Source organism: Solanum lycopersicum, chromosome 4 (assembly GCF_036512215.1).
Source record: "Solanum lycopersicum chromosome 4, SLM_r2.1".
NCBI classification, from domain to species: Eukaryota; Viridiplantae; Streptophyta; class Magnoliopsida; order Solanales; family Solanaceae; genus Solanum; species Solanum lycopersicum.
Window position 1 is genome coordinate 65291611 of NC_090803.1, and position 25776 is coordinate 65317386.

Here is a 25776-nt window from a genome sequence, read left to right on the forward strand (position 1 = left end):
GTCGATTTCCTTTAAATTTGTTTTCAATAATCAAATACTATGAAAATGACTTTCATTTTAAAAAAATGTTTTTTCTAACTCACACGAGATACACGAGATATACCTTTTTTCAGATAAAAATAAAAATATTTCACAGGCAAATATTATGGGTACTAAACTACTAGTTATTGAATCAAAGTAATTATTAATAGCTGTTCCTTTTATCTTTTTCAACAACTATTTATTATTAACTTTTTATGTGACTGACTTAAAATTGTAAGATTAAAGAACATTTTGATATATTTAACATATTTTTAATTTAAAAACACTAGATTTGAAAGTCTTTTTTATTTTCATAAGTTCTGCGTCAAATTAAAACAGGTTAAAAAGGAAAAATAATAAACATAAATTATGATGGGATGGTTCATGATTCCTCCACCCTTATCTAGAGATACGAACACTTGTGAATGGAAAGAAAATCCTATTGAAAGCGTCGCCTCCTAAAATGAACTCTCCAATGTTTAAAGCCAAATTTAGTCAACCCCTGTACAAATACCGGACACGAAATCAAAAATAAAATATGCCATATGCTTTTCTGTGAGCTTACTATATATTAAGAATTAAATAAACTTTTTTGACATCGTGAAATAATTGACATTAACTAAGTACTACTCAATGGGTTGCAACAAAGAATTCTGTAAAGATTATTTTGAATTGAAGGCAGAAGAAGCCAGTTGTTATGATTTATTTAGGATATTTTATTCATGTGAATTAGAAAAAAAGAAATTTGTGGATGCTCCTCAAGGAACAAACAAGATACAAGGTATTCAACGTCGATGGATTGTTTTTGCATCTGTCTCTATGCAGAGATTCTTAATTTCTGTGAGAAAGCCAATGAACATTATAGGTTCTAAAGTTGAGCTCTTGTTGAATTATCCTTCATGTAATGGTGGTCTTCTCAAGCTTTTCTTCAACATAATCCTAGGTAAATTTGATCTAGTTTTCATTATGTTTGGCTTCTTTTTGTATTTCATTTGCTTGAGTCAGTCGAAAGTCTTTTGGAAACAGTATTTATACGTTAGAGAGATAATAGTTACGTCTGTGTACACTCTATCCTCTTTAGATCATACTTTGTGAGATTTTACTGAGTATGTTATTGTTGTTGTTTGAGGATTCATCTGAAATTCACTACTAAAACAAGTGTTCTAATTATTGGTTAATTTTACGATTATTAATCTACAATGCAATTTTTATTTGATTTTGAGATCATGTAATCATATTGTAAGATAATACTAACAATTAGGGTTCATATAGTTGACTCGATCAATTTTCACATTGTAAGAGTAATACTAACAATTAATTAGGGTTCATTATTGACTCGATCAATTTATTTGGCATTGAAACACAATTGTTGTTTTTCTATTTTCTTGAGAAAAATTGTGGTAGGGCTTGAACTAAATCTTGAATAAGAAAATAAATTAATAAAGTGAGAAAATGATGAACATGTTTATTGACTTGTATTTGAGGAAAAACTTTAGTTATATAATTATGATTCGTTTCAGGAGAGGTAGTAAGACCAGATATGAAATCGGAGAATTTTATGTCGATGATCGGACAACTTGATTGGAGGGTTGACTTAGACAAGACTAAAAATGTGGGTGACAACTACTATGGTCCTTCACTAGCTATTATGGCTGCTAAATTATCCTATGAAAATGAAGCCTTCACCAAGAAAGTTATCACACATAATTGGCAGGTAATATATTATTTATATTTGCTAGTCGATTTACATAAGATTATATACTAAACTTTTGGAGTATTAATTCATAATTTCGAAAGATAAATGAGTTTATAAATGTTATTTTTGTTTTGCAGATGGACTTCATAAAATTTTACAGCTTTTGGAATGGTAAAGTTCATTCAGAGCCATCTTTCTTTAATATTTAACCAGATGTTCTAAGATCTTTTTATTATTTTTAATTATGAGTATTAAACGTTTTTTTTTTTATTGAGGAAACTTCCTTAAAAGATATTTTGAAGATTTACTAGGACCCCATATCTTGCTTTCTGAAGTATGGTCGATATCAAACGATTTGATGACTCGTTACATTCTCATCTCATTTAGCTAGATTTTAGAAATGACTTAAACCAAAGGTTCATTTCTTATCAGGTTCATCACGATTCATGATTTATACTCGATATTGTGTCGATATGCAGCTTACCAGGAAGTACACACCACACAAGCCATTATGTTCCAAGACAAAGTTGAAGATTCAAACCTAGTTGTGGTTGCATTTAGAGGTACCATACCATACAATGCAGACCACTGGATCACAGATGTGGACCTTTCATGGTATGAGCTTGAAGGTGTAGGTAAACTACATGCTGGATTTATGAAAGCATTGGGCTTACAAAAGAACAAAGGATGGCCCAAAGAAATTGATGAAAGCTCAGACCAAAAACTATTTGCTTATTACCAAATCAGAAAAGAACTGAAAATGATACTGATCAAAAATGTAAAGGCAAAGTTTATATTGACAGGGCATAGTTTAGGAGGAGCATTAGCAGTTTTATTTGCAGCTATATTGATTTTGCATGAAGAGGAATGGTTGTTGGATAGATTAGAAGGAGTTTACACATTTGGACAGCCTAGAGTTGGGGATCCACAATTTGGGAAGTTCATGAAGGATAAGTTTAATAAGTATGATGTTAAGTATTATAGACATGTTTATTCAAATGACATGGTTCCTAGGTTGCCATATGATGACACGACCTTCTTCAAACATTTTGGATCATGTCTCTATTACAACAGCTTCTACAGTGGCAAGGTAAAGTATCTCCGTCGAGGCATAGGCAGAAGGAAAGACCTTGTGTATCAATTTTTTGTATAGCTGAACTCTTTTTGTTTTGATGTAGGTGGTGGAGGAAGAACCAAACAAGAACTACTTCTCTGTGCTATGGTTTTTGCCCATGTTGCTGATTGCAGTATATGAGTTTATTAGAGGGTTTATCCTTCCATGGACAAAAGGCAGTCATTACAGAGAAGATTGGTTACAGAAAATGTTTAGAGTGGTTGGGTTGGTGATTCCTGGGTTATCAGCTCATACTACTATAGATTATGTTAATCTAACTCGATTGGGATCAGTACTTCATCTTCCACAATCAGCTTGTCATGACCAAGATGGTCTTAAAGATGATTGATTTTCAAGAATCAAGAGTCATTTTGAAGTGAGAAAAAATAAAATTATCCCAAGCTACTGCAAAATAAACAACCCTACAGTGTTGAATATTTTATTATTGTATTGTATCGTATTGGCTTGAGATGAGTTTGTATTATGCAATACGATCAATGTAGATTCATATAACCAACACCATTGTTAAGTTATTTGGAACTGAATGGCAGTTGTAGAATCAGGTCAACTGATATATTACTTAACTTCTAGCCTAGTTCCTACTGCCCACTTAAAAACATGTAACCAGATCGATTTTTTATTCACGTTGCTAATGTGAACCTTTTCTTTTGAGTTGAGGATCTATCAGAAACAATCTCTCTACTCCACCAAACCTCATTTGTAAGATTACACGGGATATGTTGTTTCCAAACCATAAGCTTGTTATTCACATTATAAAGTAGAAATTTGTCATTCAGGTGTTGAATTCAAAAGAACTCGTGGATTATTGACAATTCATTACATACATACAAATCAAAGGAGATGTTTTTAGAATCTTACAGAACAAAGAGAATTTGGTTGAAAATGTAGGTGCTTGAAGAAGAAAGAAATATAATCCTTGTAATGGGAGCATCAAGATGGAACTTGAGTTGCACTTCACACTATTCGATATCCATTCTGTTCATGCCTCTGACTTAATAAATCATTCAGCAGGCAGATACCATCGTACATGGGGGAATTCGACTACCCTACAGCACCGATTTCCAGAAAGCACATCTCGAAAATACCATCTTCAAATTACTGCCACTTGTTACCAGAATAACATGATCTGACCCATTCACTACCAAAAATGCAGAAAAGTTCATCAGGAAAGAAATAATTCCATCATTCAATACCAGAATTAAACTTGTGCAAGGATATACATGTAAAGGTAGGAGCATACCTGATATATAGAGGGTTGGTTGTAACATCAAAATGCATGGCATGTAAAGCAGCCACTTAGTGACCCTATTTGACGTGTCTGACGGAAAGATAATGCCTTGCTTGAGGATCTTCTTACTTCATGAGATTGGTTGGCTAACATTGAGCTTCTCATTTCATGGGCCTTCTTCTGAGCGGATCTAAGTTTGTTCATAATCTTATCCATGGATGACGATCTCTTTTTCTCCAGTTTCATCTGCATTATATTTATACAGATAACATGTCTTCATTTTGCAAACAGAAAACGCTTTCATTCTATTAGAGTATATGTAAGTTCTGTCCTCTATAGTCTATATAATTGTGAAATGTGAACAATAAATCTTCCTTCCTTGTGAGAGAACACATATCTTGATGACTATACATAATCCAATTCAAAATTTCAAAGAAGTAAAAGATAAGGGAACTGACAACTTAAGCTTATAATGTAGACATGGGAGAGAAGAAATCACCCACTGTTAGGACTTAGGAGGTATATTTTTTGGAAAGATTCAGGACTTGATCTAAACAAATCATGCATGAACGCTAGCACAAGATAATACCTAGAAAGATGTGATATTTCTATACAATTAGGCCAAATAGCATATGATTACCAAATTAACGAGATATAGATTTCTCTCATCCCTTCAGAATCTTGTAAGATTCCCGAATCACGAAGATCAACCATAACATGAGAAAATGAGAGATAAGTACAGAATGCATATAATCTTCAACCTCCACCGCACCCCCCAAATTTTATCAATGCCTAACATAGTTATATCGGTTTTAGAATCCACCGCTCATCTTTCAAGTTGTATTTTATCTGGAATAATGCAAAATTTCAGTGAGCTAAGAATATCAAAAGGTCAACCTATTTAACACTTGAAGACCCTATATTCTAATCCCCTGTGTCAACATCAAAAACCTTCCTTTGTCATACAAGCCTAGTTCTGTAGGCCAGACATCCCGACAGAGGGGGTTTGACTTTGAGATAAACCAAATCTTACAAGCACTGATGGAAGTTACCAGATGGTTACCACTTCAACATAAGTAGCCTTTTCCAATTCAGAAAAACTACTTTAAAAAGTTCTTGTTAATTGAAATCATAATTAACAAGTTTTTGCATTCAGGTGCAATATACTCAATCAAAGCCACATAATTGATGAGTCAAATAAGCTTATGAGAAACATAAAGAAGCTTTAGAAACTAATGAGTGCATGGTGGAAGTATGTGATTAAAGACCAACCTCCAGTTTCCTCATTGCTGCCTCTGCTTTTGCCTTTTGCAGGTTCTCCCATGCAGCGATTCTAGCTTCTTCCCTCTTAATCCTAATATTTCAGACAATTAATAGCATGAATTAAGAAACAAATGCATTTTGATACTTGGAGAGAGAGGGGTTAAAGAGCATGAATGAGGCCTATCCTTTCCCGAACTGTACAGCTTATTGAGATTTTTAATGATCATAATCAACTTGAGATCAGATAAACAATTAAGGCAATGTACATGTTAACCAATATTTTAGGAGAACAATGCAAATGAACAGAACAACACAAGGAAAGGATGTTTTCCCTTCCCTTGTGTTTGCATCTTCTACAAAAGATATATGATCTATCAGCTTTTCCTTTTCTAATTGAAATACTTCCAATCACCTTAGACTACCATAAAGCTACTCTAATTGGCAATGCTTCAAAATAATCTACTTACAAGCTAACAAAAAAAATAACACCACTTACTTTGAAATACTCGTTGATGTGTCTGAAACATCCCAACCTGAAGACCGGATCTCCATAGCTTTCCTTTTCCAGTCATCAAGTTCCATGCTCCTACCGGGAATTCGAGCTTTCTGTTTCTTTGACCATCTGGTCACTGTAACCCGCTCATCAATTGGAACATCTCTCAATTCTGCTTTAGAAGAAGGAACAGTCTGCAATTCTACAAGTGGTAGAATAGATGGAGTTGAAGGAGAGAAGGATGACTGTCTTATAGGAGATGAGGAAGGGCTTGCCTCGGGGCTCATTTGAGTGGCCATATCCCTCCTTGATATAACTCGTGACACAACATTGGCTTCATCTTGAATATCATCGCCACTCTCATCTACATAACAGATTTACAAGAAAGTTAAACAAAATTCTGAAGGCACAGTCATCATCTCTTCATATATTGCACAACGACAGTTATGAGGATTCGAAGGGTGGCAGGGATGACCTTAAAGATGTGTATATCTTTTTAAATGTTGGGGGAATTTCAGAATTGACAATAGGCAGTGACAAATTAGTATTGTGATCTCAATAGTGGATATATAGATCTAAATCTTCCAAAGAAACAATCAAGTACTGCGATAACTAGTGGGCTCAATTTGTAATCTTGCATGTTTCCTCTTTCTTCTAGGAATTACCGTCTGCAATTATGCTATGTTTCACTAGAATGATGCTGCAATGCTAATCGATGTGCAACTTCTTAGTTAGACTATGCAAGCAACCAATCAACTGGGAAGATAAATCAGTACCTTGTGAAATTGGCAAGGTCGATAAACAGACCAGTTCAGAGCATCCATGTACACTAACTGACCTTGCCATGCATGGTTCTGTGAGTGCATGGAAGTTTCCACTTCCCAGGTTGCCTCCACATCTAATTGACAAACCATCATTTGTCATCACTCCGGTTGAAAAGGGGGAATTGGCTAAGAGATTACCACCATTTCCTCCCTTAAAAACAGGTGGTGCAGGAGAATACATTGAATAGTAAGCTTGACCAGGAGGACCAAGAGGCCCACTTTTGGATTTAGGCCGCCTCTGTGGCTGGTGTAGTGAAGTTTTAACAGAACTATCTCCTGAGACCGGGCTAAAAATCCACCTCTCTGCATCCTCCCATTTGGAAGGCAATATCCTTCCATTATTATAAGGCAGCAATGCAGTATTTACCTGCCTCCTATTAGCAGCTGAATGCAGTGGCACACGCTCTGAACTCCAGCCTTTTTGAACCCCAACACTGGAATGGCGATAATTAGGCGTTCTTGGACTCAGAAATGTACCAACTCGGCTAGTCGTAATAGGGGTTTTCTTCATGATTCCAAAACGCGGAGAAGAAGAGTGGCAAGTGTTAATCACAGCATTGTTTAGATCTAATGAAGCAGGTCTTCGCCTGTCTGGTTTCTTCAGCAAAGATCCCGACCCAAATCTACGATCTTGACACTCTATTCCAATGAATTTTTGCAAACCAAAGACCAAAAAAAAAAAACAAAAAAATTGATTACCCTCAATGTGAGGTAAATTGCTTTGTGCTTTGAAAAGCTTGAGTCAGCAGTGTACCTTTAAGAGCTTGAGAAAAGGAGTTTCTTGCAGAATCTAAAGATAGATTCTCATCCTCTGTCTCAATCTCGCTGTTCTTCTCTGCCTTTTGAACTGGAAGACAGTGAATGTGTGACTATCACATGAAATGTTGAAGAATCTAATTTAATGAGGCTTTTGTAGGAAGCCAGCTGAAAGAGTTGGAAAAAAAAAAAAGTCAAGAGAATACCTTTTGCTTTTTCCTTTCTGCCAATGTGACTATTTCTGTGTAACATTGCTTTGTTTGGATCTATAACTGTACCACCCGAAGCTTCACGGCATTCATGCCCTGCCAAATGCTGCTTCAATAAAAAAAAAATTCAGAGTCTTCGAAGTCGACAAACTCCAAAAAGTAGAGCTAGTAACCCACTATAGCCAATGCTTGTTAATTTTTTCTAATTTCACAGTACAGAGAATTGTTGTAAGCATATTTTCTCTCAATTTCACAGGTTATTTTGATTATCCAAAATTGTGAGATGAGATCTGAATAGCTTTCTCTAACGCGTGTACTAAGCTTACGGAAGCTTAAATTCGTCTTCACTTTAATATTGCACCGAACAGGAACAGCAGAAAATACACGTAAATGCAGAGAATCCAACCAAACAGAGACTGTGAAAAGTACAAAAAAAAAAAAGTAAAACGGAGCTGAAGTAGTACTTGAGAAACATCGGAAACAGAGGAATCCTGATCATGAGCATCGGAAGCAAATGAACACCGGTCAACGCTGCCGGAAGCAGATGAGAAAATACTGAAATTGGAATCACCGGTGTAAATAACAGAGTCCGGACTTACATCACGAACACTTCTACTAAATCCTAACCCCGATCTCGAATCCTGAAACCCTAGCTCCGGCATTGTTCAATTGCTTTCACAACTTCAACTTCTCCGTCATCACACCGGAATCTCAACCTCCGTCGCCGTCGCACCAAAAATGTAGTAATAAACCGATACAATAGAGAAAGTCTTCACAAAGTTGCATAAAAACGGTAACCCATATATATTATAGAAAGTATATTGTACTATAAAGATGGTTTACTATTACTGTTAACATATTATAAACGGCGTGTTGGTCACCGGTTTAACAATATGATGCAGGTATGTAAAACAATATTCCTTTTCGACCCCACAATTATCCGAATCGTTATTCTTTGAATGCCCATTAATTAAATCGTTTCGATGTAATAACCCATAAAATAATTATAATTTTTAATAATATGTGAGTTTGTAACAATGGAATCTTAGTAGAAAGGACAAAATAAATTATTTATTTTAGTTAATCGAAGGGAAGAGAGTGAGTTAAATGATTATGTTTATTTTAGGCACAATTCAGACTGGGATTTGCGTCTTTCTATGATCGATGCCTTTCCGTCTATTTTACTGAAAAAATTCAATCTAATAAAGTCATTTAGCAAATTTTAAGTTAAATCCAATCAACTACAGTAAAACAGTCTCTAGATTATGTGAATATTATTTTTTATAATGAAGTTAAATTATTTGTTATACTTACTATTTTGATTAACATGAATTAAGGAGAAATTAAAGGCAACAACACCAATTATTAAAGGAACAGTTTCAACACATCCCAAGAACAAAAATGAAAACGAACAGTAGTTAATATAATGTCGTGGTCAAAAGTATATGATAGAAAAAACAAAAAAAGCATAATGTCATGAGTACGTAGGCTCGGAGAACATCGATGCTGTTGTTTTTTCATAAAATTAAAAAAGAAAATGTGGGGTGGGGATTATGTTTCTTATTAATTATTTGTTTTTTAAATTATTTTTTAACGACTTAATATAAATTATCTATTAATTAAAATAAAATATCCAAAGTTCAATGTAAACAAATAAATATTACCAAGGAGTTAATGCATGAGCTCCATATAGCAAAGAATTGAAAATTTAACTACTTAATTTATGGTCCATTATATTTTGAAGTAGAGCTATAAGTTTCTTCAATTAAATCAATTGTTATGTCTCGAACCTGGGTGATCTATCCATGACCAGGATGAAGCTTGGGTAAAATTAAGTGAAGGTTCGAACCGACTGATGTTGAAGAATCAGCGGGTTAGTTGTGGTTAGGGGTGAAATGCCACTCGAACCCAGAGCTAGTTGGTTCTCCCCGAAATGCGTTGAGGCGCAACAGTTGACTGGACATCTAGGGGTAAAACACTATATCGGTGTGGGCCGCAAGAGCGGTACCAAATCGAGGAAAACTTTGAATACTAGATATGACCTCAAAATAACAGGGGTCAAGGTCGGCTAGTGAGACGATGGGGGATAAGCTTCATCGTCGAGAGGGAAACAGCCCGGATCACCAGCTAATTTTTCTTTTAGAAAAATTTAAATCATATAAATTTTAATTAATGTTTTTAAAAATATATATAAATTCATCAAATTGACATGAGAAAATTTATACCTTTGTATTAGTATATATGTAATAAATGTGTTTGCTTAATTCATCAAAAATTTAGTAATTTTTTTTAAAAAAAAAACACAATCATTTCAGTTAAACACTCCTACTCGTAATAGAGGAAAATATTTAACGATTTAACTAGTCAAGTGATAAGTAGAAAGGTTCAACTGATAAATAGAGTTCCGCTTTATATGATTTATGTTTCACTAGTGGTTCACCTGTGATTCTCAGCATTATTTGGTTTTGGTGAGTCAAATTTTAGAGACATGGAGGAATGACCCCTCTTGTCTAGTGTAGCACCAAATACCAATAAATGATTTTAAGTCAGGAATTGGTTATATTTTTAAGTTAGGTTCAATTCACAGCCACGAAGAGTAAAAGAATGACAAAACCCCACATTTATTGCTGCCATTTCCTGTCTCTTTCCCAAGGATTTCCTATGCAATTATTTTATTAATGTTTCTAATTCTTCTTCAAAGTTAAAATGCTGTTTCTATAAAACACAAGTACTTCTTGTATACTCTACCTACCCATATTAAGAAATAAATTATTTTTATATAATAATAATAATAATATCTTGGTGTAATTCTATAAATGATGCTTTAGGATGATGGTGTACATAGAAAATACATTAGTAAAAAATAATGGAGAAAAAAATTGTAGCAATTAAAAATATAATGTGATATTGACTGGAGCAGATAAACAACATGTATGTTAAGATTGAAGAATAAAAATAATAGGAGTGTAATAAAAATAACATTGATAAGGAATTAAGACAACACTCGATTATTAACTATTAGCATTATACTTTAATTTCCGATCTTCATGTCTTCCAATCTATGCTCATATGTCCTCAGTAAGCTACAAGCATGTCATATCTCATCTACTCATGACCTTGTTTTAATACTTATTCGGTGCCCTACCCCTACCTCTTACTCCTTTTCGCTAGGACATCTATCTATTTTATTTTTACATGTTCAAATCATATCAAACTAATCTCTCTTATCTTATCCATCACATGGATTTTTTGATTCCACCTTGTTCCGAACATATTCATTTCTAATCATGTCTCTTATTGAATGCCCACATACTATCTCATTATCCTCATTTCCGTTACTTTCATCTTGAGAGCATGCGAATTTTTGCTCAAACTAATATACTAAGCCACACGCAAAAGATATTTGATTTAACCATTCCTTTATAAAATTACCTTTTAAGACTTAAAGGCACATTAATTCCTATATCATACAAAACATCGAACGTTAACACATATAACATCCTCATTAATTTCTCTATTTTCTTGAATTATTGACCCTACCAAACTCACCCTTAGGGGTCGTTTGGTAGGCTGCATTAGAAGAAATAATCCATAGATTATGTAAGGTATTATTTAGTATCATATTTTGTAGGAATTTGAATTTATATATAACTAATCCATGGATTACTTATACCTCCATAGATGTATTACAAATATCTTCCATTGGATATAATATCATGGAATAAGCTATATAAAGATAAAAATATCTCTCAAACCATTTTTTTTATTATTTTGTGTATTTTCTTGATTTTATGAATTTATATTTGTACAAGTAAAATTTATATAATATATATATATATATATATATATGTATATATATATGTATATATTCGCTTGATTTTCTAATCATTTTTATTTTAAAAAAATTTACATACATATTAAAACTAAAACTTGCAATTTTATGTGTACATGTAGATGGTTTGTTTAATTTTATCATTGTTGACTGTTTTCTCAATTTTAAAAGAAGATGTTTTATCTTTTTTTAATTGAAAAATTATCTTTTGTGAGTGATCAATTTATTAAGATGATAATTATTTATTCTCAAATAATTCAAGTGAAAAAAATAAAAAACAAGACAACTAAAAATTGTTCTTCTCATAGCTAGTTAGAAGGTTATAAAAAATAATATTATCCGACAATTATCTATCTTGATCCAATTACATAATAATTCAAGGGTATAGTTGAAAAAAAGCTTTTTATAAAACTATTATGCAAACACAAGAAGATGTGAGCAAAAATATACCAAACACTTAATAAAAATAAATCATGCGTTACTAATTCCTAGACTACTTATTCTTGCATTATTTACTCATGCATTATAAATATTTGTACCAAACGACCCAAAATTGTTAGGTCAACAAGAATTGCGGGATCAGATTGCAGGCCAAACAGAAAAATCTTTTTAATTACTTTGAATCAAGGTTGTCCTCAAAAACTTCTATAATACGTTACGTTATCCACATTCATACACAGATAACAATCCTCTGTCAAACTAAACTAATTAAAATTTAATATATAACTATTTTAAACAAATTAAATAATTTAAAATAACATTCATGGATTGGTTATACATTATTAAAAAGACACTGATGCAGTGAATGAAACTGTTTTTCTTTTAATTAAAGATTTCAAGTTTAAGTAATGAATGTAATAAAATCTTTTATAGATAACACTTTACGTAGAGTCATATTCAACGTGATTCTAAATTTATCCAACTCTAATATAAATATTAATCTACGTATAAAAATCAAAAAATAAAATAAAATTGGATATTGACTTGTAGTTGTCGAAAGAAATAAATATTGCAGGCCTCGTGAGCAGAGGTTACGTAATTAATAGAATTAGCTGGACAGCCTGGTTTCAAGCCGGTCAAAAAGGGGACGTGCATGAAAATGGACCCAATATATATATATATATATATATACCGGTGTTTGGATCACATATTAGAGATTTGATTAAATTCGAATCGCGCACTGCAAGATCTATTCGGGAGACAAAAATGCAATTTCACACTAACAAAAATTTACCAAGAATGATAAAAAGAAAATTAAATAGTTCTAGAAACATCTTAAGTTATTGTTATTACCACTAACTTATTTTGTTGTTACTTCACTTTCTTTTCTTTTGTGAGTTATTGTGATATCTATTTTATTGTTACTCTATTTTACTGTTACTTTAATTTAAGATACAACATCGAAGTTGTCCCATATTTTCATAAAGACACCTAAACTTTAAAAGTGTCCTATAACCCCACTAAACAACTATATATCATTGTAAATGGGTCATTTTTACTCATTCCCTCGTCTACGTCGTTCGCGAGTTGTTCACTCCCTAGGATAGAATATACCCGACCCGACCCTTATCTTTTGAAGAAAATTTGTCTATGTTCTCTTCTCATCACCCATCACCAGATTAGGTAAAGAAATGGGAACATCCATGGAAAAGCCAAAGCTCTTATAAACACATAGGCACTTAATAAGACAAGAAGCCTCTCTGATAAGTGAATGCAACTGAAACGGCATCATTTCTACTGGGAATCTGGGAATCTCCCTTCGTCTTTGTCAAGTATATCTATTGCCTCATCTATTAAATCGAACAGAATGGTGCTCGTTCTCACCATTGTGTCGATAATAATCTTCTAGTTAGAGCTTGTCAAATATGGCAATGCTAATATTACAAACGCAATCAACACATTTAAGAATAGTTGCAACTTCAATCAACAGCTACAGTACAAGAATCACTAATCTTGATATACAGCCACACCATCCATTGCACAACTATCAAGATTTCATGTGGCTCAAGAAATGCAATTCGAAGCTATGGGAGATGCAACCAATATAATCTTATCATTGAATTCTGCTTTCAATAATTTATCGAGAAATCACATTCACCTGAAAGGAATGGTCATTCTGAGCTCTTGATTTGCTGCCAAGACGCAATCTCTGCTCCTATCATCCCTGGAATTATCCATTTGTTGCAGGAAGGATTCTAAATCCTTCTCAAGGTGTTGTTGCTAAGGCCTACTGGGGAATGTCATCTAGTGGTCATCCTCGGTTATCCCAGGGCAGTTAGACTGCAGTGCCTCGGTTGATTCATACTGCGAAATGATAAAAAAGAATAGCAGTAAGATGCATACAGATTGACGAGTTTTCTTCAAGAAACGTGTTTACTATTCCCTATTTTCTGTCCATTCCCTTACATGATACCTCCTACTAGAAACTGGAAAGAATCAAATGCCTTCTTTACCCTTAAACTTCGTGTCAAATCATACTATACACTTACCTGACATCCACAGAAAAGACAGTAATGATACTCATCTCTCAGCTTCATCAATGTATTGAGCAAATCCTGCATTGTAAGTAGTGAAGCAGTACCCAAAATCAGTAGCGGGTTCAACCAGAGAGGACAAGCATTAACCAGCAAAGCTAAATAAAAAAGTAGCCATCATCATCAATAGCATTGCAAACAAGCTCCAAGTTGAGGAACATAACAATTTTTAGTAGCGCCAAGAGTGATAAATAGGGAAAGGAGGGGGAGTGATTATGGAGAATGACTCCCTTTTTTAAAAATATCAAGAAACATCCCATAAACCTAAATTCAGCACTCTTATTTCTTCTGTTTTCTTCCATGCAATCTCTTGGACAGAGGAGTAGGGAGAACTTCTTTTTAAATAACAAAAAGGAGCAAGGGAGAACCTTAATATTTGAAAAGTTTATATTCAAAGAACTTCACAATTTGCCCGTACTCAAATGATCAAAATGATTTGTACACCACAAAATGTGGGAAGAAAGTTCTTTTCCTTGTGATTTCTTCAATATGTGTGATCCTTTCATCCATCAAGCTCTAACCTTCTGAAAATCTCACAATGTTCAGAAATCTTTCAGAGGTATAAGACTTCAACAAACTATAGCTGGTCCCAAATCCGAATAAAAACAGTCTACTAATGGATAGTGTAAAAAAGTCTTAGCATGATAAGTCCTCTTAATACTGGACTTGTAAGAGCAGAATGGATACAAAAGATCTATATAACTCATACTGGAGTTATTTTTTTGTGTGCTCGTACGCGTAGATTTTGAGAGGGAGAGGGAGACAATAAAATAGACTTGGAAAACTCTGATTTCTTTGATAGATAATATGTTCATTTTCTTGCACTTTAATCTTGATGCGTCAACAATCAGCTATAGTTTGTTGAAAACATGAAGATCCCACATTCCAACTTTCAAATGAATATGTTACTTGCTCAATAAGCGTTGCAATCATAGACAAAAAATTCTGCAGGAATTTCTGAGGGATAGGAGCAAAGTGCAACAGTTGGTTCAACTATTCGATCCAGTTGTTCAAGCCATTGATGGAACAGCTGGAGAGGAAGTCTTAATGCGAGTCAGATGACTGCTAATTATCTTTTAATTCATTTAGTTTTATTTGTTGAATTGTGTAACTACCTCATCTAAAAGCTTAAGTTGTAAGAGAAGGTACACTTTTATTTATTTAACTATATCTTCACACACTTCGACATCATCTCTGCTGAGAAAGGCTAAAATTCTGGAACAGTACTTGCAAACAGTAAGCTAACAAGGTGCTTTGATCTTATGTGAAACAGGTAGATTTGGAATGCCCAGCTGGACACAACAGAATTTGGCATATTTAGTCATAAAAGACTTTCTAGGTAAGTCGGTTATCTCTTTCTGCTCCAGTCAATGTAAAATCTCTTAATTTGTTGATTCTAAATTTTTGGTCAAGTTACACATGAATGGAACGTTAGTTCCCTCATGACTTTCTTGACCAAGTCTAAGCAAAACTGTAATGGACGTCTCTGCACATAAGATTGTAATCTATTTGTTTTTTTCTTAAATTAGTGAGATGTTCAACATTTGCATTTGTCCTTGCTATTCTTGAGGGAAGCATAAAACCTGGGGTCAGGTTTCGTAAAAGAGGTATGTACTGGTGAACCAACTGCCAACATACCTGTGGATTATTTTGGGTGAAGTATACTGTGGATTATTATTTATGTCAACTTCACAATTAAGGAAAATGGCATTTGGCCTAAGTCTTAACTCAACCTAAAAACCTGGACCATATAAGAAGACAACAACCTGTATCCTAAAACAATGTGAAACACTTAATGTCCCGCACACCCATAACCGATCATTCAGTGTATGGACAATATAACATGGGAACGCAACATTAGTTAAACCAAGATGGCACGTATCGGGCTTTAATACCAAAGTAAGAAAAATGGACTTGGGCGTAACTTAACCTCAAAATTTGTTCCCAAGGTGAGGATTCAAGATCAGGGGTGTATCCACAACATACATTGTGAGTTCGGCCGGATTAATAGTTTTGTCCTGTACCACATATATGTAATTTAGAGAATCACTAATATGTTATTAGCGCTTCGGGTCAATGTCCTAGCAAGAAACTACACAGTTGGTATTGTTCATCACTAACTTCCCTAGAATTATTTACAGTGCAAACCTTAAGCCAACTCATTTTTTAGCACAAAACGGTAAAAAGGAAAAGTGAATCAAATGCTAGTTCCAATATAGCATTCAGTTTACTTTGAAAAATCATACAAAAATGATAAAAAAATACCTCTTCTGTGATCGGTTCTTCCTCTTCCTCCTCCTCATCCTTTCCTACATCCTCTTCTTCCTTTTTCTCCGTTACAACCTCCCTATTCTCTAACTGAGCTAGTACTGCATCAGCCTTGTGAAAATTTCTTACAATCCTTTTATCCTTCCAACGCTCCTTCAGGTGAGATCCAAAAGTTTCCATTAGCTCTTCTTCTCTTCTTCTATCCCTGTTAGCCTTCTCCATTTCCTTCCTCAGCTTCTCTACCTTATTATCTTCTTTCCCAATACCAGCACGGCCCCTTCGGATTTCCAGTCCCACAGGCTCAGACCTACCAGAACCTTCTTTGCCTAATGCTGATCCCGGAGTATAACCCATTTGTTTCAACATTTTGAATCCAATGTTGCTCTCAGGAATTGCTGACTCTAAATTGACTAGAGTTTTTTGGTCCTCTTCAATTTGCTTCTGCTCTCTCTTGAGCTTTTTCCTATCTTGCCAGTTTAACACCTTACGTTTCTTGTTCGCAACTTCAGGCTTATTTGATGCCTGCCAACCCAAGACAAACAGATAAGCGCCAGAAGCAACTCATACCACATGATCTGTTTTGACATCAATGTCTTATTTTTATATTTGTCCACAGAATTTAGACTCGATTTTGCAATGAAAAGCTAAGTACGAGAAAATCCAAAATTTAGAATTTGACAGTCGGTTCAAATTTTCTATAACAACTAACTCAGGCCATTGAAAACCCATGGAAACAAAAGTTCTGCTTGTTAATATTAGAGTGTGTTTGATATGGAGGAAAACATAATTCGGAAAATATTTGTCTAGTTTTACATGTTTGGTTGGTCAAATTAATTTTGAACCATTTTCTTTGCGAAAAAAGGCTCCATAGAGATGAGGAAAATGATTTCTCTAATGAAAGTAGGGAAATAATCTCCACAAGTGACATCCCAAATTCATTGCCTCCTCCCCACCCACCCAACATATCCAATCCCCACCCCTTAACTATTCCACCCCCACCACCACCCAACCCCCACTCTGTACTATCTCCCGCCCACAAAGTTTTCCGCTAGATTACATATTAATGTTGTTGGGATAATATGCTGACTTACCAAACACTAGAAAATAAGTAAGAACTCATTTACTTCCAAAAAAAAACATTTTCTAGAAAATGTACCAAACCTATATTGCTCACGCTCTTCAAAAATGTCAACGGATGCGTGTCTGATCCGACAGAGGTGCGGCAACATTTTTGAAAAGTCTGATCAACTTAGTACCAAACAACACTCTAAATGATGACTAATTTTAATCCTAGCAGCACTTACCGAAAATATGCAAGTAAACATTTCAAAACAAATGAAAAAACAAACAGTGATAATAATATATTGATTCCAAGCATACAGAGAGTGTTGATTAGTGTGTGAATGTTGAAACTACAAGCCTACATGACAGTATTTATACAGAGGAAATCGAAAAAAAAAACTAAGGTCATCAGAAATTTAACTTTACTATGATTATCGAATACTTAAATACATAAAATTTTGATGTATTCGACTTTCAAATAAGTATAGTTGAGATTTTAGGAAATTTTGTCAAAATACACAAAAATAAATATATGAATAAAAAATCTAGGGTTTGTATGGGTGAGAGGAACTCACCGTTTTAGAGGGAAGAGAAGAAACTCCAGGAGGAAGAAAGTGAGAAAGGTCTCCCATGTAATCATCTTCTTCATTTTTCGCCATTGTTGCTAACTGCAAGCTACGGAATCGGATGCTTCTAAATTGTTGAAGTATATTCCCCTTCCTTCAAACTTTTTTTTTTACCTAAGGTTTGATGGAATGGCTATATGAAATTATGACACGAAGTTAAAAGTTTTATTTATACACTAGATGAGCGTTGCCCGTGCTAAGCACGGGCCCAACGTTTAATATTTTAATATTTTATATATTTATTATCATTTTATTTTACGATACATGTTCACAAAATAAATGCACTGTTTATTAAGCAAATTGACAATATGAAGAAAGTGAACATCAAGAGTAGCTGAATGTTAACAAATTATCAATTAACATTTAGGAGTTGCTGAATTTGTATGCATAATACTGCTACTGGCTTGCAGACATGCTTTCAGCTGATGATGCTGTAGTTGGGAGCATTATAGGTATTTATAATGGACCTAAATTTAATGAGTTGCATATTGAACAAACAAAATTAATATTTCAATGAGAAAAATTAGTGAATCGAACACATCATAGCTGCCAAATTTGTTCATAATATATTTTTATGTGAATGTCATACTACTGAATGTCCAAGTGAGATACTTACATAGTTTAACATTTTCATTTGTGGGAATACTAATTACATACATTTACATACTATATAAAATTAGACAAAAACAGATGCATCTTTCATGCTTGGATCTTCTGGATCATATTTGATAAAAAAATCACATGTTAGCACAGAATAACATCACATAATATATACAACACAAGATGAAAAAAATGTGTATTATATACAAGAGTAGTATATAGTATATACAAGAGTGGTAAGAGGACGACCAAGGTATAGTGGTCATTTTATATTAATAACAAATGGACAAATTTCATTTTCAAAAGCAAGAAGGGTAAATATGTAATTTTATATTAAAAATCATTGTCTATATAAACTTCACAAAGCACTCTGCTGTCTCAAGTGAATAAAGGTCTGTTAAATAAGGGATTAGTTGGTACTACTTACCACACACCGAGAGAAAAGTGAATTACAGAAGCGAACAACTATCCCAACGAAGTCGAAATTCTGTAAAGTTAATGGCAGAAATCATTAATTAAATTTGATATAAATGCAAAGGCTGATTTTGAACAATAAATTATAATATTATAATTTAATTAATAATAGTGAATGTGTACAGAAGATTTATACAGGCAAAAAAACTAAATTGATGTAAATACAAAACATTAATATGCCATCTTTCTTGAAATTATTACTATATTTATATTATATATATATATATATATATATATATATATATATATATATATATATATATATATATATATATATATATATATAAAAGAGTAGGAACAAAATACCTGGATTGCAAACAACAGAAGACCACACAAATTTAAAATTAAAGTATATGTTAAGAGGAGAAAAGAAAAATGAAGAGCTACTTAAAGGTTGGATGGAAAGTAGAAAAATGAAGAGTTATTTAAAGGTTGGATGGAAATTTCTACATAGAAGATATTTCATAATGTGTGATGAATATTCAGCCACTTGGTAAAAATAATTAAAATAAAAAAAAAAGAAAAGATAGGGGAAGTGGTTATAATAATTACATAAGATGTACTACAGCACTAAAAATGATACGTGTCTTGAAGAAAATATATATTGCTTTATACACAATAACAAATGGAGTGGTGTAGCTCCTGCTTTTTAGGCTTTTAGCAGTAGTGTAGGCTACTATTTTCACTTTTTAGGCTTTTAGCAAAGACTTTTCCTCCTTTTTTTTAAATTTTATATATATATATATATACATAGAGATGTATATGTACAACAAGTGTTTATAATTTATTTTCTTTCTAGATTAATATTTAAATTTAAAATAAAAAATTGTAATTTCTGATATGTTCATTCATTTTGTCTGAATCTTAAAATCTCTAACCAAAAAAATATGAAACATAGAGATGTATATGTACAAGAAGTGTTTATAATTTTTTTCCTTTCTAGATTAATATTTAAATTTAAAATAAAAAATTTTAATTTTTGATATGTTCATTCATTTTGTCTGAATCTCAAAAATCTCGAACCAAAAAAATATGAATAATAATATAATTATAATTATTATAATAAATAAATAAAATATGAAACATATAGATGTATATGTACAAGAAGTGTTTATAATTTTTTTTTTCCTAGATTAATATTTAAATTTAAAATAAAAAAAGAAAAGATAGGGGAATTACTATTATATAAATTACGTCAGATGTACTACAACAATAAAAATGATACGTGTCTTAAAGAAAATATATATTGCTTTACAAAATAACAAATGAAGTGGTGTAGGCTCCTGCTCATTTTTTTGGCTTTTAGAAAAGACTTTCCCTCCTTTTTTTAATTTTATTTTCTTTCTAGATTAATATTTAAATTTAAAATAAAAAATTTTAATTTCTGATATGTTCATTGATTTTGTCTGAATCTCAAAGATCTCTAACCAAAAAAATAAGAATAATATAATTTATAATTATATATAATTATTATAATAAATTAAAAAAATATGCAACATAGAGATGTACATGTACAAGAAGCGTTTATAATTTCTTTTTCTTTCTAGATTAATATTTAAATTTTTTTAAAAAAAAGATAGGGGAAGTGGTTATAATAATTACATAAGATGTAGTACAGCAGTAAAAATGATACGTGTCTTAAAGAAAATATATATTGCTTTACACAATAACAAATGCATGCTTTCATTTTTATGCTTTTAGCAATGGGGTGTAGGCTACTGTTTACATATTCAGGCTTTTAGCAAGACTGTTACTTCTTTTTTATTTTATATATAACTTTATTATTATTATTATTATTTAATTATAAATGGATGTAATATTACCTATCCATTATTTTTAAACATTAATCTAGAAAGAAAAAGAAATTATAAACACTTCTTGTACATATACATCTCTATGTTTCATATTTTTTTTATTTATTATATTAATTATAATTATAAATTATTATTCATATAATTTTTTTTGGTTAGAGATGTTTGAGATTCAAACAAAATCAATGAACATATCAGAAATTAAAAAAATTTATTTTAAATTTAAATATTAATCTAGAAAGAAAATAAAATAAAAAAAAAGAGGAAAAATCTTTGCTAAAAGCCAAAAAAATGAAAATTACACTACTGCTAAAAGCCTAAAAAGCAGGAGCTACATCACTCCATTTGTTATTGTGTATAAAACAATATATATTTTCTTTAAGACACGTATCATTTTTACTGTACATCTTATGTAATTATTGTAACCACTTTCCCTATCTTTTCTTTTTTATTTTAAATTTAAATATTAATCTAGAAAGAAAAAAATTATAAACACTTTTTGTAAATATACATATCTATGTTTCTTTTTTTTATTATTATAATAATTATAATTATAAATTGTTATTCATAATTTTTTGGTTAGGGATTTTGAGATTAGACAAAATGAATGAACATATCACAAATTAAAATTTTTTATTTTAAATATAAATATTAATGTAGAAAGGAAAAAAAAATTATAAACACTTCTTGTACATATACATCTAATAAAAATAGTCAATTTTTGAGAGACTAAAAATGCAAGTTTAAATTAGAAGAAGAAGAAACCGACCTAGTGTAAAACTCCACGGGTGTCTCCATGTGAAAAATAACCCACCATTTTTCTGCCGGTTCCTACACCTACACATACACAATTAATAAATCAAAACAATTCATGAGTAATTAAAATGAAAAGAGCCCAATTATAAAGAGAGAAAAAACAATACAGTTACCATGAGAAGCAGAGAAGAAAAGCATGACAAAAACAGCAACGATGAAAATATAACGCCCCATTGATAGATAGATAAATAGATAAAATTTTTAATTTAGCTTGAAAATATGTTTCTAAACCTTTTGGGATATTTAATAGAGTGAAGAAGGGTTTATTTTTAAAAAAATTTGGTGGGCAACTGGCATAAATTAGAGAACCTAGAAAACAACGAAATCACTATATATTCACTTTGGAAAATTTTTTGTTTGATTGTTTGAAGAAAGACATGTTCTACAAAGATGGAAGAGAAAATGAATATCAGAAATTACTATTCTCTAACCATGTTTTACCAAAGAAAGAAAACATACTTGAAGTTTTGAGTTGCAAATTGATTACTGGTTGTTGAAAGAAGAGAGCTGGAAGAAATTATGCTTTAGAATCATATTTGAGTAAGTTTTTGTGGTAAGGATGAATTGAAATTTTTTGTTTAAAGAAAGACTGATATTGTACAAAGATGGAAGAGAAATGGATCTGCAAACATTTGCTCTTGAAGTTGAAATTTGTCCCTTTTTAATGTAAAATTACATATTTGCCCTTCTTGCTTTTGGAAATGAAATTTGTCCATTTGTTATTAATGTAAAATGACCACTATACCCTTGGTCGTCCTTTTACCACTCTTGTATATAATATAAAATAATATATACCGGTGTTTGGATCACATATTAGAGATTTGACTAAATTCGAATCGCGCACTGCAAAATCTATTCGGGAGTGGCGCTCCGAAGAGAATTTTCTCCATACTCAAGGTTCGAACTCGAACACTTCCAGTACAGCATAACTATATTGATAAAAATTATCTATATACAAGTCATATTTGCAACAAATATTTTGTTTATAATTTATTTGATTTAGTTTAATTTATCATAATTTTTTTAATTATAGACTCAAAATATTTTGGCAGTTGGAAGTTGGAACCGAGTCTCATCTGCCAACTATCGGGTCCAGTAACGTACGGTTTCAATTCAAAGAGGAATATGAGCAATAATGTTCTCTTTTTAGAACCGACAATGAAAAATATTTCCATTTAAAGATGATAATAAAATTTTATTTATTTTTGATACTTCTAAAATTTTAGATTTTTGTTGATATGTTTAATATTATATTAATTAAAAGATATTTAAATATTTTACATATTTTTGATTCGTGTCAAATTCAAAACAAATCAATTGAAATAAATAGTGTGGGTAACTTCTTAAAAATATATGTGTTGGGATGAGCTAGTATGAGAAATAATAATGATTGATAAAATTCAATAATTTTTATCGAAATTTATATATACTTTTTTTATTTATCGTAATTTTCTTTTCAAGAGATAAATGATATAAATTTTAATTAACATTTAAAAAATATTTTTCATTATATTGATATTTAAGTAATGATAATTTATTGTACTTTAATAAAATTTAAAAATTGCAAATCATACCTCGCTAACAAGATAAAAAAAAAATTAGTCTATTAAGATATCAAGTTCTTAAAATATTAAATTATCTTAATTGATATAGTAGTCGTTTTTTTATATTATAATTTCATAATAAATTTATTTGATTGAACTCATCAACCTTCGTTGTTATGAGGATTTGACATTTGCCACCTTCTGAATTGCTTCATTAGTAGCATATAACTTCTTTAATATATTGGGATGAATTGAACCATTAATTTGCAATTTATTTTATTTGTCATTTTATTTAGAATCTATGATCTAAAATAATTGTCATTATACAAGATCAAGATAAAATTAAGTATTTTTTTTATCCTTAATAAACGTAAATAGAAACTCTTATATGGTGAAAAAGAAAATAAATGAGGATAATTTAATCAAATTAATCTTTAATTTGTAATTTTATTTTAATCAATATGCGAAAAAAAAATATTTACATGACAAATAAAAAATTATTGCGATCAATTAATTAAGTTTAAGGTAGCACGCTAGCACCTAATTAAAGACAATGCGTGAAAGAGACAACATAAATTAACCAATTGCACAATCATTTACTTTGGCGTGCAAGCTTATTATAAAAAAATAAATCATAGGATGTCATTTTAAATATTTTGGGTACGGCACAAATAGGAAAATCAAGTCAAGGGAACAAATTAAATCTGGTCTATTTGAACCACAAAAAAAATAATAATAAAAATCCCAATTTAGATGGTGTCATAATTAGTTTGAAATTTTGTCTAACTGACTTGACATTCTTGACCTTGAAAACAAAAAAGAGAAATAGCTCAAATTAGTTCAGGATTTACGCTTAAAGTGATTTTATTTTTCGTCTTTTTTTTTTCTTTTGTTTGAATTTGATATTTATGTTAAAATCTCATTAAATTTAGGTTCGAAAATTTTATAATAAAAAATCAAGTGTTATTTAATAAAAACAACTTCATACCCTGTAGAATTCAACCTTTGGTTAAAAATAAAATAATACTTGCTACGTTATCACAATCCTTGTTGAACACATTTTTTTAAAAAAATTGAGAATTTATGGCGAAATGTGTACTAAATAATGCGATAACATTTCCATTTAGGTTTTTCCTTCAAATATGACCAACAATAGTATTCTCTCGAAAAACGAGTCCTTTTAAATTAACATGATTTAAAAACATGTAAAGTTTACGAGTATTATCATTTTACATAAACAAATTTGAATTTTTTCCCTCTTCTCAATATGTAGTGTAATGTTATTATTGTGATATTTACTTTGTTGGTTATTACTTAGTTGCTTAGTGTATACGTTGGAATTAAGATAATGATAAATGAGTAAAGAAGCCCGTTGATATCATTTAGAGTGATGTTATCAATTTTAAAGTTATATTTGAACGACTTTAGAACATGTCATTAAATTGTAAGATTTGTTTATATATCCAATAATTGTTTTTTTGTCCATGTGAGACTTCTTATCAAATTGGGGTGTTATATATATATCTTCTTTATGGACAATCCTAGCTGAAGTTTGTTCCACACCCCCACCATATGAAAATTTTCTACAGATTTGCACAGTTTAATTATGATTACCTAAAAGCAGTTGAACTTTGGCCCACGTTGATAAAGCGAAAAACGGTCTAAAATATCTTAAAGTATTGAAAATGATATAAAATTATCATTCATCCATATATTGACTCCAAAATATCTTTCTTATCCACCTATTGACTCCAAAATACCCTTGTCATCCAGCTTTTTGTTTAAAATTGACCACTTATTTAATTATTTTAATTAAACTCTTTAAATATTTTTTAAAATAGCTGACGTTCAACTATTGGTTATAATTTAATTTATTAATATAATTTATAAATTAACCCACTACCCACTCATTGCTAACTAAACCCTATAATATTAAAATCGCCATAAACACTACTAAAAAACGATGAAATTATAGATTCCTGAAAATGACATCCAAAATTATTCGAGTCCGAATTTAAGCCCCAATTAAATTTAGGTTGAGCCGCTTATTTAGGAGGAGACTTTCAATTCGATTCTCTTTCAAGTTATTGAATTAGAAATTTATGATTAAAGATAAAGAAATAATATATTCCGAATTAATTCATGTACTTTTTTAAAATATAATTTTATAAATATTTATGATTTGTTTTAAAACCTTTAATATATTATTTTGCAAAAAAAAAGTTACCTATGAAGTAACATCACATAATTGAGATGTAAGAATAATTAAGATGAATATAGTCAGACTTTAAGTTTATCGGTAATTTTTATTTATACACTTGAATGTATGATAATTTACTATTATAGATATTTTCACCTCAAATTTTTAAAAACACTCAATTGGTAGTTGCTTTTCTGTTGTTTTATAAATTATACTAATAAGTTAAATAATAATAAATAGTTGAGCACCACATATTTAAAAAAAATATTTAAATATAAAATCGTTAAAAGAAAAGGTCAATTTTGAACCAAGAGGTGGATGACAGTGGTATTTTGGACCCAATAGATGAGCGGAAAGGGTATTTTGGAGCCAATAGGTGGATGA

The 25776-nt window shown here is 31.2% G+C and overlaps 3 protein-coding genes across 5 annotated transcripts; 1 reads left to right on the top strand and 2 right to left on the bottom strand.

Moving 5' to 3' along the window:
• Positions 1 to 450: 450 nt before the first annotated feature.
• On the top strand, positions 451 to 3415 carry LOC101251879 (triacylglycerol lipase OBL1-like). The gene is made up of 5 exons (XM_004238099.5): positions 451 to 964; positions 1542 to 1735; positions 1855 to 1888; positions 2197 to 2807; positions 2896 to 3415. The coding sequence occupies exons 1-5, from the start codon at positions 655 to 657 to the stop codon at positions 3178 to 3180; spliced, it is 1434 nt and encodes a 477-aa protein (XP_004238147.2). The 5' UTR covers positions 451 to 654; the 3' UTR covers positions 3181 to 3415.
• A 221-nt stretch (positions 3416 to 3636) lies between these two features.
• LOC101252176 (uncharacterized) lies at positions 3637 to 8664 on the bottom strand. 2 transcript variants are annotated; one of them, XM_010322027.3, is made up of 8 exons: positions 8090 to 8664; positions 7623 to 7731; positions 7415 to 7507; positions 6613 to 7299; positions 5840 to 6200; positions 5353 to 5434; positions 4093 to 4326; positions 3637 to 3990 (listed from the first exon to the last, which is right to left on the bottom strand). In XM_010322027.3, exons 1-7 carry the CDS (start codon positions 8285 to 8287, stop codon positions 4120 to 4122), a joined length of 1737 nt encoding a protein of 578 aa, XP_010320329.2. In that variant the 5' UTR covers positions 8288 to 8664; the 3' UTR covers positions 3637 to 3990; positions 4093 to 4119. The 2 variants fall into 2 exon arrangements, with proteins under 2 accessions (XP_010320329.2, XP_004238148.2); XM_004238100.5 differs by having other exon boundaries at positions 7623 to 7734; positions 8090 to 8653.
• A 4671-nt stretch (positions 8665 to 13335) lies between these two features.
• On the bottom strand, positions 13336 to 22277 carry LOC101244451 (uncharacterized). 2 transcript variants are annotated; one of them, XM_069297421.1, is made up of 7 exons: positions 22108 to 22277; positions 21602 to 21669; positions 18975 to 19034; positions 17897 to 18061; positions 16257 to 16781; positions 13947 to 14012; positions 13336 to 13761 (listed from the first exon to the last, which is right to left on the bottom strand). In XM_069297421.1, the coding sequence occupies exons 4-7, from the start codon at positions 17978 to 17980 to the stop codon at positions 13702 to 13704; spliced, it is 735 nt and encodes a 244-aa protein (XP_069153522.1). In that variant the 5' UTR covers positions 17981 to 18061; positions 18975 to 19034; positions 21602 to 21669; positions 22108 to 22277; the 3' UTR covers positions 13336 to 13701. The 2 variants fall into 2 exon arrangements, with proteins under 2 accessions (XP_069153522.1, XP_069153523.1); XM_069297422.1 differs by having other exon boundaries at positions 17897 to 18080.
• Between the last annotated feature and the right edge of the window lie 3499 nt (positions 22278 to 25776).

Excerpts from the sequence above, each read along its gene's own strand:
- LOC101251879 (XM_004238099.5), top strand. The coding sequence starts at position 655 with ATGGGTTGCAACAAAGAATTCTGTAAAGATTATTTTGAATTGAAGGCA. Across the intron at positions 1,736-1,854 it reads TTATCACACATAATTGGCAG|ATGGACTTCATAAAATTTTA; the intron begins GTAATATATTAT and ends TTTGTTTTGCAG. Across the intron at positions 1,889-2,196 it reads ATTTTACAGCTTTTGGAATG|CTTACCAGGAAGTACACACC; the intron begins GTAAAGTTCATT and ends GTCGATATGCAG.
- LOC101252176 (XM_004238100.5), bottom strand. The coding sequence starts at position 8,287 with ATGCCGGAGCTAGGGTTTCAGGATTCGAGATCGGGGTTAGGATTTAGT. Across the intron at positions 7,735-8,089 it reads CTGTTTCCGATGTTTCTCAA|CAGCATTTGGCAGGGCATGA; the intron begins GTACTACTTCAG and ends TTTTTATTGAAG. Across the intron at positions 6,201-6,612 it reads GACCTTGCCAATTTCACAAG|ATGAGAGTGGCGATGATATT; the intron begins GTACTGATTTAT and ends TCTGTTATGTAG.
- LOC101244451 (XM_069297421.1), bottom strand. The coding sequence starts at position 17,980 with ATGGCGAAAAATGAAGAAGATGATTACATGGGAGACCTTTCTCACTTT. Across the intron at positions 16,782-17,896 it reads CTTCTCTTCCCTCTAAAACG|GCATCAAATAAGCCTGAAGT; the intron begins GTGAGTTCCTCT and ends TTGGGTTGGCAG. Across the intron at positions 13,762-13,946 it reads GTCTTTTCTGTGGATGTCAG|TATGAATCAACCGAGGCACT; the intron begins GTAAGTGTATAG and ends ATCATTTCGCAG.